The 13979-nt window shown below is 36.9% G+C and overlaps 1 protein-coding gene across 1 annotated transcript; it reads right to left on the bottom strand.

Moving 5' to 3' along the window:
- Nucleotides 1–660: 660 nt before the first annotated feature.
- On the bottom strand, nucleotides 661–13298 carry CISD2 (CDGSH iron sulfur domain 2). The gene is made up of 3 exons (XM_036879202.2): nucleotides 12986–13298; nucleotides 2779–2993; nucleotides 661–1387 (listed from the first exon to the last, which is right to left on the bottom strand). Exons 1-3 carry the CDS (start codon nucleotides 13086–13088, stop codon nucleotides 1298–1300), a joined length of 408 nt encoding a protein of 135 aa, XP_036735097.1. The 5' UTR covers nucleotides 13089–13298; the 3' UTR covers nucleotides 661–1297.
- Between the last annotated feature and the right edge of the window lie 681 nt (nucleotides 13299–13979).

Raw genomic sequence — 13979 nt, 5'->3', positions numbered from 1 at the left:
GGTATATTTCTCGCTCCTGGCAGGTGAGAGGAAAGAGCAACTCTTGTGAATACACACTTTGTAAAACCTCTCAAAACAACCACAACACTTCTAACCCTAACTTTAAAATTCCTGCTGCTGATCACACAATAGAACCTGACATTTCATGTAATAAATTACAAATCCAGGTGCCACGCCTTGTGCAGTGTCTGGAACATGTAAGTGTTAACTATTAGCTTTGTTATTGGAAGAAAAATTAAATATTCTGCTTCCTTACCATTTTCATATATAAAAAGGCATAGTGAGCTGACTTGATTGTACCTTTAACAGACTTAAAGATAGCTATTAATATAAGAATTGTAATATACAATGAAACTAAATAGTTCATAAAAATTACAAAAGTTTTAAAGATTCCCCATTAAGTTTACTCTGCAAACTTTTTGTATTTTATGTTTTACTGGTTTACACTATTATAAAGAGAAAAATATACATAATTTTGAATACTGAGCTATTTGCTAACGAGTTCAGATATACTTGTTCATTTCGAATTGGTCTTCAAATTGCAGCAGCTCATGAGCTCAGCTGTAAATGTTCTTGCCACTCATCCTACTGACCATGTCACTGAGTCAAATAGCTCAAGATACATACTCACTGCACACACATAAACAGACACAACAAGCCTTTGGTAAAGTAATCTTTAAAAATGTAAATAACTATTCATTGTTGGAACTTTTTATATCCAGTTCACATCTCTTCTGAAATTGGGATACTCGTATCAAATAGACAAAACTCTCTATAAAAAGTTTATCTCTTTGAAAACATGTAATTCTTAAGAGCAATATTTACCTTATTGATTTAAAAAGAATGGAGTGTGGAAAGCCAAAAGGGGAAATATCACTTTAAATGTACAAAACAGAAGAGAACTGAAAAATAATATATTTAGTAGTGTAGGGAGAAAATTTTTGAAGTATAGATTCTGTTGACAACATGACATTCAAAGAAATAGCTTTGGACCCACTGCCAAAAACTTAAGATTTTTTTCAATTAATTAAAATCAGAAGTGTTGATTTTATTGTAGGAAGATACATTAATTCTTTGAAGTCAGAATGGGTTGTACAATTTAACATCTATATAAATGAATGTACAAAGTATCAAATATAAACACTAGTGTAGCAAGAAAATAAATTGGCAGAAATAATTATTCAACCTGTAGCAATAATTAAGACCACCATTTAAAAGCTCTATACACAAAAAAATGAAAAAATATTGTTATAAGATTTTACAGCACACAACTCAATTCAGTCCTAATTCATTACTATTATACTTCTTTCTTCTTCAGTATTAGTGGGCCCACGTTATCTCCTGTCAATTCATTGTGTTTATTATGTGAGCCATCACAGGCAGGAAACTAGAAAGGAAAGAGAATTACAAGTGTTATTTTTAAAATGACTCAGTAAGTAGAAATATAAAGAAAGCAAAGTACTCTGAAAAAAAAATCAGACAGCTTTCATGAGTAACAGACATATTTTATATCTAACCTAACTACATTCCAGTACCACAGCAAATTTAGCAATTTTAAATAGTTATTTAATTCTTGGGTATAAATTTTAAATAAAAAGCTTTGGATGATTTCATATGAGTCAATATTTAAAATATTTAAAGGAGATCCAAATAAGCTTTTGTTCGCTTTGGAGCTCTAAATTCTAGTTCATGTCGTTGCTTATTTAAATTGGAAAAGAATGTAATTTAAATTCAAAACACATTATTTCATAAAGTTTTTTACTATAAAACTTACGCATGCAATAACTTTTTTTGATTAAAAATATATTTTAAGAAATTCACTCAGATAACATTTTCATATATTTTTTACTCTGCATTTACTATGTGTATTCACTTTTTAAAAGAAAATTGGGATTATTCTGTAATATGCTTTTCTTACTTGGACTACATCATGCTCTCATGTTATTAAATATTCTTTAAATACATGATTTGTAATGGATTCCTAATAGCCCACCATTTATATTATAACATACTTTAATTACTCCCCTATTATCAGATATCTAGACTGTTCTTAAATTACAAAGGCTACTGTGGTGAACATTACTGTACTTAAAACCTCAATAACCTAAGATCAAAGTAGTAGAAGAAAACAGATCTCATCAATTACTTATAGTCATCACTCCAAACTCCTCCTCATTATAAATTTCTACACTAAAAAAAAGAAGAAAACAGATCTCATCAATCACTTATAGTCATCACTCCAAACTCATTATAAATTTCTACACTAATAATCATCCGTAATTACAGTTGCCATTTACTAGCGCATACTATATATGGCACTGTATGTACATCATCTCACTAATTCCTCAAAAATGTCTATGTTGATATATTACCAGAAAAGAAAAAAGCCCTGAAGCTCAGAGATTAAAGATTAAGTGACACACAACCTGAGTCATACTGTAAATGAAGACCTCAGCTTTGAACACAATTTATTCTGACTCCAAAGCTTCAGGTCCTTTCTAAACCTTATATCCTCTCAAACTGTAAATGCATTTTACGCTGTATTCACTCCGGCTAACTTCTGAGCATAGGATTTCCAGTTCTCTTTAGCAGCTTTCTTGCTGCTCTAACTTTTCTCATGTAGTCCAACATAAAATGCAAACTTTAAGAATACAGACTTTCAATACTGAATACTATGGAAGAGTCTCTCATCTCACACAACCTCAAAACTGGGGATTTAAGAAGCAAAACAAGTTGAACTGCACAACACTTTAGAGTACGGGCAAGTGGACATCTTACCGTCTTAGAACGCCAACACCTACAGTAAGCAGCTTTAGTAAGACACAAATCTTCAATGTTTATCTCATTCACCACTTTGGGATTTTCCTTTTGTATTTTAAGATTAATCAAGCTATCCTTCTGTTGTTTCTTCTTCAGGAGGAATGGACGAACTGCAAGGTAGCCAAGTAGAGCAAGCACTCCGAGGACAGGCAACAGCCGGAGCCATTCTGCAACTAAGCACGGACAGGGTGGTCAGGGTCTGCAGTGCTCACCTAACAGAACTCAAATACCATGCTCCTACTGGAGCTTATTCTTATTCCTTACTGCTCACCTTGATTTCTCATAACTTATCTACAAAACCACAAGTAAATAAATAATACACCCTAGCCACCCACATCCAGGACTACCTTGTTTCATTTGTGGGCTAACTTTAGACTGTGAAACTAGAAAACAAAGTTTTCAGATATAAGTCCTATATCAAGTATCCTATTTCATTATCCTAAGTACATCTGCATTTTTTTTTCAAAAATAATGATCATAATTGTAAACAATGTTCAATGTGTGATATATTTTATAGGTTTAGAAAGCTTTTCCACCATGCCTGAAATCATACAACAGAATATCCATAAATATTTTACCATTGATTTATAATTTTAGACACAACGTGTCTTCAATTAACTGATTTACATTTTTTGTAAGACATAGTGATTCCAAAAAAAACACCTAAATGTTACTTAAAAGCTATTTTAAAAAATCTATTTTAAAGAACTAACTGAAATTTTCATTTACTGAGTGTTCTCATTATTAGATATATTAATATGATATGTAAGTGCTCATTAAATGCCTTCTGGAACAGTCATCACTGTCTCAGGAGGGTAGGGGAATATAAGTGACATGAATGAAATGGCCCCATGCCTACTGAAACAAACACACCAGGGAGCCAAGATAAACATTAGAGCATGCATTTATCAACCCTGGCTCTGTGGGGAATCCTTTCCGTCCTTGAAGAGTTATTTGACAGCTTTCAACAGCTCAATCAAGAAAGAGAAGAACAGATTATGCACCAAGGCACGCTAATAAATGTTAATGATAAGTGAATAGATTATGCTAAGACTGCAACTGTATTACCTCATTTAACACTGTGTTAGCTTAAACAACTGGATTTGGTAGGTACCACTATTATTCCCATTTTCATGAGGGTAAACTGCAGCTTAAGCAGATTTAGTCCAGGAAAGTAAGTCAAAAGCCTGTCCTCAATCACCATGAATCATATCCAAAAGATCTAAAATTTTATCTGTTCTTCTATTGATAAAACTATTCCCAGAGATAATTGTTCTTACTATTTAACTACTGAAAGAAAATACTGGCTTAATACCAACTCTTCCAAAATGAAACTATTTTTGATAAAACACTGTGCCAAAGTTTGTTATGAGCTCCAAATAAAACATTATGTGTATGGCACCTATAAGGGTGACTGGCACAGAGATGATAGAAAATAAATGGTAGCTTTTATTAAGAGGTTATGGAGATTGGTAGCAACTCCCTTGAAAGAATATGTTGCCAACTCAATTTGATAATGCTGTATTGGCAGAAATCTTACACAATCCTTTAGTCACCAGAATGAAGCTCTGTATGGATAAGGATCTTGCCTATCAGTTGGCTGTTCTATTCTTATAGCTAAAGTGGAGACATACTCCACACAGATCCTCTGAATGAATTAAAGTTCTAGAAATGACAAAGAACTGTTTCTCAGGAGGAGAAGTCTATCTATAGAGCTGTGCTGTCCAGTATAGCAGCCACTAGCCACAGGGCTTTGATTTGTACCTGGATTTGGTTTCAACCAGTAAGATGACAGACACAGAGACAATTGCCTTGAAATAAAAGTTTATTACTTACAATTCCCAAAGTGGGGGGCATACCCTGCCATCCATGGAGAAGTACCAGATTTGGTCAGAAGGAAGGTAAGAGGAAGCTTGGATGCAAGCATTATTGAAGTTTCCACAGAAAAGGCAATGTAGGGCAGACAGTTTAGGATTGGCTAGCTTGAATAATTTCAGTGGCTCAGGGCGATTAGGGTGGTCCTAGTTATCCAGTATGTAGCCTGGGGTGCTTTAGGGCAGAGGAAATACTGGCACAATACGTGAGAGTTACATAAAGGAGGTGGTGAGCAGAAGGGTTTTGGATTGGGTGGTTTGCATGAGAAAGGGATGTTTACAGGCAAATTGTTTACTATCTCTAGGAATTAGCTAGTCTTGGGAGGGGCAGGTACTCCTCTGTGAGCAAGGCTCCCACGATTCAAAGCATCATAAAATATAGAAAATAAAAAACATGATTAATACACAAATGTGGCTCTTTAAATTTAAATAAGTAAAATTCAAAATTCACTTTCTAAGTCACACTGGTCATATTTCAGCAGCTCAACAGCCACATGTGGCTAGTGGCTACAATACTGACAGTACAGAGAACATTCCTATCATCACATAAAACTTTTTGGATGGCACTCCTATAGACCACTGTTTCTATAAAGTACCAAAGCTACTTTGACAGCTTCAGATTCCACAAACATGCCATCTCTCATGTACCTAAAGCTACCCAAAGCTATTACCTAGTGGCAGCCTTCCTGTATTCTTTGCACAAGGAATTCCTTTTGTGTGCCATGCCTTTCTACCTCTGCTCTGTCTGACTCATTTGTGCAGACCCTTTAAGACCAGGGTCAAATATTGCCTCCCGAAGAAGTCTTCCTTGATTTCACAAAGCAAAATTAATCACTTCCTCCAGTGCTTCTAAACCCTTTTTACCTCGTTTCCATTACCACACTGCTGTTATCTGTTTATAAAGCTGTCTCTTCCTTAAGCCTGTAAGAAAAGGAGCTCTTCCTAACACAAAGTAAATACTGCATAAATGTTTAATGAGTGACTTATTGAATGAAAGACTGCAGAGCATCAATGTCAGTCACCAGCTCACTCAGCACATTGCACTGTAATTACATATTTACACTTATCTTCTAGATGGGGCAATGAATGTCTTAAATTGGTACTGGCCCCCAAATCCAGTAAAGTATCTTGAAATAGCAATTATTCAATCATGTTTATTGAATATAGAATAATACTAAGTATCATTCTGTATATTACAGAATTTCAAAGTCACGAGAGACTAAATGACTCAAAGTCAAAAAGTAAATGAATGGGAATGTAAAGATGAAAACCTTAACATAGATTCATAAGTTTAGCATTTTCTGTCTTAACCCACAAATCTCAGGCAGTAAATGCTGTAAATACTGTCTTAAATCTATGTCAAAAATGTTGTTCTTTCAACATACTTAATTGCTTGGTAAAACACTACTCTATAGTAATATGGTAATGAAAGGTACTATTATTTCCTATAATAAAGTAATAGGTCATACAAGTCTTAGTACAATGTACTTTTTAAAGATGATAATCTTCAATTTAACTACAGACAACCTTTATAAAGGAAAATAACACAGCCTATAAAATTCAATTAAAATGACTATGCTTACTAAGGTTGATTTTTATTTTTATTAATATAAAAATATGGAGTATGAAAAAATCAAACAAGAAACAAACAAAAACCTTTTAAGACTATTTCCACATAGAAAGAAAACTCTTGGACACTGGCCTTAGCAATTTTTTTCTGGATGTCTCCCCAGGCAACTGAAACAAAAGAAAAAAGAAAAAAACCAAGTGGAACTGGATCACACTAAAAAGCTTCTGCACAGTAAACCATCAACAAAATGGAGACAATCTACTAAGTGGGAGAATCTGTTTGCATATGATATATCTGGTAAGGGGTTAGTATCCAAAATATATAAAGAATTCATATAAAAACAAAAAAATAAATAATCCAATTAAAAATTAGGCAGCAGACCTGAACAGATATTTTCCAAAGATGACATACAGATGGCCAGACACATGAAAAGATGCTCAACATCACTAATCATCAGGGAAATGCAAATCAAAACAACAATGATATACCACTTCACACCAGTCAGAATGGCTAGTGCCAAAAAGACAAGAAATAACAAGTGTTGGTGAGGATGTGGGGAAAAGGGAATGTAAACTGGTGCAGCCACTATGGAAAACAGTATGGATTTCCTAAAAAAATTAATAATAGAAATACCGTATGATCCAGTATATTCCACTTCTGGAAATTTAACCAAAGAAAACAAAATCACTAATTTGAACAGATATGTGCACCCCTATGTTTACTGTAGCATTGTTTACAATAGTCAAGATATGGAGCAACCTAAATGTCCATCAATAGATGAATGGATAAAGAAGATGTGAGATACATATATATATATAGGGTTACTTAACCATACCAAAGAATGAAATCTTGCATTTGTAACATGGATGGATCTTGAGGGTATTATGCCAAGTGAAATAAAAGTCAACAAAGACAAACACCATATGACTTCACTTATATACAGAATCTAAAAAACAAAATAAATAGACAAACAGAAACACTCATAAATGCAGAGAACAAATGGGTGGTTGCCAGAGGGGAGGAGGTTGGGGCATTGGGCAAAATAGGTGAAGCAGATAAAGAGCTATAAACTTCCAATTATAAAACAAGTTAAGTCATGGGTTGAAAAGTAAAGCATTGAGAATATAGTCAATAGTTTTGTAGTAATTTTGTACATTGACAGTAACTACACTTATTATGGTGAGCATTTTGTAATGTGTATAAATGCTGAATCACTGTGTTGTACACCTGAAACTAATATGGTATGTCAACTATTTTTCAACAAAAAGAAGGAAAAAAAAACAGATCAGCTATTTCCTGTAAACCTGTTTGATATATGCTGACCTATTACAAATATTTTAGAATCTGTGAAGGGAAAACTATTACCTCCTAAATATTAGATATAACATAAATTTTGTATGGTATAGTTTTAATTTTTTGTTTAGGATTACCAAAAATAACATTTATTTTATAAAATTTAGAAAAATATAAATAAGAAAAACTTTTAATCCTACTAATCAAGAGTTGGCAACATTTTAGTGCATTTCTGTCTTGTCTTCTTTTTGGGTGTGTATAAATATATATGCTTTAAATGTTTAAACAAATTAAGATGATGTATATACCGTCTATATGCTTTTTTCACTTTATTGCAGAAACATTTCCCAGTATCTTAGTATCCTCTGGGAATATGAATTTTAATGGCTGCATCCACCTATGATGTCCCCCACTCACAATATAAGATATACAAGAGCAGGGACCTTATTTGTCTGGATCAACACTGTACCTCAATGCTTAAATAATGCTTGGATCATTTTATTTTATTTTATATTGAAGGATATTTTATAGTTCAGCCCATTGAGCTTTGTGTTAAACGTTTGACTTGATGAGTTTTTAAACTATTCAGACCTATAAACACCATCTAAGACAAAATATAAGGTCTTTCCATTATTCTAGAGTTTGCTCTTGTACAGTCTCCTCTGTTCTTTTATCAACTTAAGTGCTTAATAAATATTGAAGAAATCTGATCAACCTGCTATTGTCAAGCTATTAATTTTCAATTTCTTGCTATGTAATTATTAAGTACCTACTATGTAGAGATCCTGTGCTCAGAGCAAGTACGGCAACTGTCTCATTTGTCTCTGTGCTTACCGCAGTGCTATGCATAAAGCAAGATTTCAGGGACTAATTCAGTTTATCTGTATATAATTCTATATCTTCATATACTTGGAGTCAGATTTCTTTGGTTTGTAAAATGGGAATAACCAATCATTTGTTCAATAATACAAATACCCACTTCATTCCAAATATTGCACTAGGTGCTAGAGATACAGGCTGACGGGTTGATAAGGTCCCTGCTCTCACAGGGTATATATTTTGGAAGAGGAGATAACAATAAACAAATAAATAAGCAAGATAATTTCAGACTATAGTAAGAGGTATGGAAGAAACCGGATGCTAGGAGAGACACTAACCTAGGGGGTAGAGCAGTAGGTTGGCTGCAACTTTAGGTAAGGGGGTAAGGAAAAGTTTCTGAGAAAAGGACCTAATTTAAGCCAAGACCTAAAGAATGAGAAGCCAGAGACTCAAAAGACTTGAGAGAACTTTCAAGGCACAAGAGTATAGCAAGGAAGTTTCCAACTTCATCAATTATTGGGGGGAATGAATGAATGAAGTTGGAAACTACTCTGTAAAGACTAGAGAGCACAATGCAAAAGAAAGCTATTGATGCATTCTGCCTTGATGGGGGAGAAGGAGGGGGATAAAGGGGCACAATAAGTTACAATCAAAACATAAGTTGGTCACGGAGATGGTAGTACAGCCTGGAGAATACAGTCAATGATTCTGTAACATCTTTCTACATTGATAAATAGAAACCGCACTAGAGGGGGTGAAGATTTAATCATATGGGTAACTGCTGAACCACTGTGGTGTACATTTGAAACCAATACAACATTGTATATCAACAATACTTCAAATAAAAAAAAACACCCCTGTAGCCCCCACAGAAAATGTGTAAAAATAAATAAAACATTTCCATTACCCCAGAAAGTACTCTCCTGCCCCTTTCTAGTCTATTACCCTGCCCCCAACGGATATCTATAACCAAAGCTTTTTTCACTCACATAAAGTTTTAGGTATTTCTTCCAAAGGGTCAGCAACACGTCCCTTCTCCTTGCTAACCAGCTCCCCCAGTCTGCGAATGCGCTGTGATTTGTTATCTGTTCTCCTGTCGGTGGGTTCTCGGGTTGCTCCCAGTTTGGGGCTATCAGTAATAAAGCTGCTTTATTAGTCAACATGCTTGTGTAAGTCATTTTGTGGATAAATGTTTTCAGCTCTGTTCCACTCTAAATTCTTCATTCAAAACTGGCCCTTTCTAGATAAATACATCTAATGCCCTTAAAGCTGTCAGCTCTGACATGTTTATGTTACACTTGAAAAAAAATATTACTCTAGTCTTAGGATTCATTGCTTTGTCTTAGGAGTAAAACCATTACATTTCAAAGTTTTACTGCTATATTTCAAAGAAGCAAACTAGTCCAAGGAGGGAAAAACTACTACATTCAAGGCTTCATAGCTAGCTATTAAATCTACAAGTAAACTGTTTTATTACTTTTGAATAGGGAGTTTTTTTTGTTGTTTTAGTCTAAAACCTCATGACAAGGAAAGCTTTTTCACAGGTCAGTGTTTCAGAACACTTTTTATTTCCAAAGCACGGAATCATACTAATTCATCTTAAAAGTCTCACTCTTTAAAAACCTAAACATACACAGCCAAGTTATTTCTGATAGATAAGGACTGTCTGTAAATACTGTATGGCAATTAAAGATCTCCAAGTGTTTACTAAGAATGCAGTCATCATTAGTCAATTGCTTTAAAAAACCGCTGGATCTAAATGGGGAAGGAAAAACAGACGATAGTAATGTGCACCGGAACTTTTCTTGCTCTAATTTTCATAGATAGAAAATGGTAATACTTTCGGTCTTCTTAAACAATTGCTGAAAAGTTTTCTTTCAGGTTTTTATTTCTGCAAAAGTCTAACTAAGTATGGACTCTACGTGTTCACTGAAGAGAGCTAAATGCCATTAGCTAATGCCATCTATTCTCAAGGGGAGACTCAGGATGGAAACCGGTCCCTCAAGTTTTTCTTCCTTTGTGCTCCAAAATAGATTCTGCAACTGTTATATCATCACTGTCCAGTGTGAAACAGACTATCTCATTTTTTTCATAAAGCATTTATTACAAACATGTTAATGTTTCCTACTCAAATCAGAAATAAAATGAGAACTAAACTCTAGACACACTACAATGGGGCTTAAGTGAAATATGTGCTATTAAAATATTTATCAGTAATTTATCATTCCTGAGAAACAGTCCTCACATTAAATTTTTGACAGCTTTGAAAAGGAAGCTATTTATTGACTTATGGGAGAAAAGTTTTCGATTGACTTTTCTTTTTTTGTTAAGTTTAGAACCCTTTTATTGCTTACAAACTGCAGTCCAGGGCCGTCTTTCAGTTGACTTAATGCTCTTAATAGGAATTAAGTATTTGTTGACAGTAGTGATCTTCAAGAAAAAAAAAAAGACACTTCTAAAATCTTCTAGCCACTAAATCAAATACTGTACTTTCTAATTTGCTTCAGCTATATTTATTTACAGAAAATTGAAACCAATATGAAACCAGTCACTATCAAAATCAACACACATAATTCGGGTTACACTGGACTGGGATGGGAGGAAGGGGACTTTTTCTTTCCTATTAAAAAACTCAGCAGTTAATTTATGCAAGTTATTAAGGTAAACTGACAACCAGGAACAAATTTCACAAAACAATCATATCCTTTTGACCTGGTGTGACCATTGTAGAAACTACATTTAAGGGTATAATCCAAAGGAGAAAAAATAACAATTGGTATAGGGCATAAATACCACTGCATTACAAGTCAAAAATATATACAGTTGACCACTGAACAATGGTGGGGTTGGGATGAGACCCCTGCAGTCAAAAATCTGCATTTAACTTTTGACTCACCCAAAATTTAACCACTGTTTGCCTACTGTTCATCAGAAGCCTTACTGATAACATGAACAGTGGATTAGTATGTATTTTATGTTTTATCTATGTACTATATTCTTAAAGTAAGCTAAAGAAAACATTTTCTCAATTTGTCACAAATCTCCAAAAAACTTTCCAGCATGTTTATTGAAAAAAAAATCCCCATATAAGTAGACCTGCATAGTTCAAAAAACCCATGGTGTTCAAGGGTCAACTGTATCTGTAAACATCCCAAATTTTCAGCTGCAAGGGAATGGTTAGGCCTACCAGGATAGTAATGTAAAAGAAGGTATCATTGTTAGAAAAATATAAGGAATACATTAACATGTGTAAAATGCTTAAATAAAATAATTCATAAAGTGGAAGAAAGTCAAAATTTTAAATAATTGCCACAATTCTATCAGAATAAAATAGTAGACTCAAAAGAGGCTTTTGATGTTTATAAGCACTTGATTTGAAACATTTTTTCCCTTTTATGTTACTCTCCCCTTGCTTCTGATGTTTTAGATGTTTATTATTCAGTCACCATGCCTTGTATTTAGCTACATGCTTGCTATCAAACCCCTTAACATCTGAAAATGTTGAAATGTCAAAATCCATTGGTCAACATGTCACCGACCATAAGCCAAAGAATCTCTAGATTTGAAACAATTATCTAGTTTACCCCATCTAAACCTATGGAGCTGAAATCCGTCTCCTAAGAACTGCCACTAATTTGGTCCTAGTTCTGACTTTAGGACTACACAAAATAAACTTATTTTTCTTCCACCAGTCTTCTAAATGCTGTATTTTAAGTCAGCTACCATAGGTCTCCAGACTGCACCAGGCTAAGCAATCCTATTTACCTCAAAATTATCTTAAGTCGTTTAATTCCCTGATATCATGATGCACAGTTCACTGCTTACTGAATCAGAATGTTTCCTCCCCACCCCCTTACCACCCTAATCAGCCTCTTACTCTGATTTACAAATATTTCATTTACAGTGTAAAGCTCAGAACCCAACAAAACCTTCCCAGTGCATTCTGGATCTCACCCCTTAGATGTGAAATCCTGAGTGCGGGTTTTTTTTTATAAGGGAGGAGGCCTTAAATACAGGGCGCTCCAAATATTTATTAAATTTCCTTCTCTACGATTTGACCCATCCTACTAGCCTTTGAACACTTTTCTAGCTAATGTGTATTTCCTCCAACTCGAGTTACCTTAACTGCTTCCAGAGTCATAGTAAAGGAGGTGACCTCAAATGCTATAGGTCACTCTCCCCTTCGCGAATGGAGCTTATTTTCCAACCTAGCCGACAGCTGGGACTGCCCGATTCAGACCGCCTTACGACTTACGCTTTAAAATAAACAAGCACACGGCAGAGAGCGATGGGGATGAAAAGGATGGGCCGGCTCCGCGCTCAGCCCCTTCTCGGCAGAAGCCCGGCCGCCCGCCGGGAGATGACCCCGCAGCCAGACACGCGGACCCGCCAGGGACCGCCGGGGACCGAGAGGTGGCGCCACTCGCGCGGCAGGGCGGCTGCGCCGGCGCGCGCCCACCTCCTGCGGCCCCGGGTGACGGGGTCACGCGCCGCTCGCCACGCTCTGCCCGGCCCGTGGCCCACGGGTGTTTGCAGGATCCCGAACAGGGACACACCTCGGTCCGCCTCGGGAAGCCTGCGAGGGTGGGGGCTGGTTGGGGGCGGTTACCTGTGAGCCGGGCGAACCCGGTGACGCTCTCGGGAATTGGGAGCCGCTTGAGATACGCCGGGAGCTGCACCTTCACGATGCGGGCCACACTCTCCAGCACCATGGTGGCGGCGGCGCCCCGGAGCCCCGCGGCCGTGCGAGCTTCGGCGCCTGCGCCCAAAGCAGAAGCGGCCGGCGGGAGGGAAGGCGGGGCTGCGCCCTGGAGCGGAGGCGACCTGCCGCGCGCGGATTGGCAGCGGGCGCGTGACGTGCGCGTCGCGGTCCGAGAGCCCCGGTACCCGGGGTGGCGAGGCCCTCCTGGGAGTCTCGGGAGGAGGACCTAGACACTGGAGGCCGGCAGCAAGGGTCCGGTGAGCTGGGAGAGGAAGCACGTGAGAGTGCTAGGTAACGGCAAGTGCGTTTCAAAAGTGGGTTTCTCCTGGAGTCCCTTTTTTTACCTGAGCCGCTGTCAGGTCGGCCTCGCAGAACAGGCGGGGTGCCTTGGCCCCAGCATTCTTACTCACCTACGAGCTCCCTCCCCCTCTGCCCCCGCGGTACCCAGTCCGCCCGCTCACCCCCTACAACTCAGGTTTTAAAAAAAGAAGTTCTCGTACTCTATCGAAAACTGCTTGCGGTTCTGCCCCTCGGCAGTTTGGGCAACCCCGTTCCGAGGCCCTGGGGTTTTGCCACTCAGACAAGACCCAAGATAGACCTTCCTTAGGTATTTTCAGTTCCTGGAAATCAGATCTTTTTTAGGTTAAGTAAACCTGGGAAAGTGATAAAAATATGAAGCCTTAGGGTTTCATTTATTATATGTTGCAGAAGTTATACAATCAAAAGTATTCGTGAAGATCTTTACATTTTACTTATTTTCATTAACATCTTTTAAAGAATTGAAGGCGAGAGGAGACGGCATCATTCCCTTGAACGCCTTTGACGTGAATTTGTTTCTATTTTTGCTGAAGTGAATGGACCTGCTGATTGCCATGTGGTGTATACGGTGTGATAATACAGC

This window comes from Manis pentadactyla, chromosome 5 (assembly GCF_030020395.1).
Source record: "Manis pentadactyla isolate mManPen7 chromosome 5, mManPen7.hap1, whole genome shotgun sequence".
In the NCBI taxonomy this organism is placed as follows: Eukaryota; Metazoa; Chordata; class Mammalia; order Pholidota; family Manidae; genus Manis; species Manis pentadactyla.
This window is presented reverse-complemented; position numbering and strand designations above follow the sequence as displayed.

Bases quoted from the DNA above. Each gene is read 5' to 3' on its own strand.
- CISD2 (XM_036879202.2), bottom strand. From the start codon at position 13,088: ATGGTGCTGGAGAGTGTGGCCCGCATCGTGAAGGTGCAGCTCCCGGCG. The intron at 2,994-12,985 runs GTAACCGCCCCC...GTCCGTGCTTAG, and splicing joins CGGGTTCGCCCGGCTCACAG to TTGCAGAATGGCTCCGGCTG. The intron at 1,388-2,778 runs GTAAGATGTCCA...TTTCCTTTCTAG, and splicing joins GGTGTTGGCGTTCTAAGACG to TTTCCTGCCTGTGATGGCTC.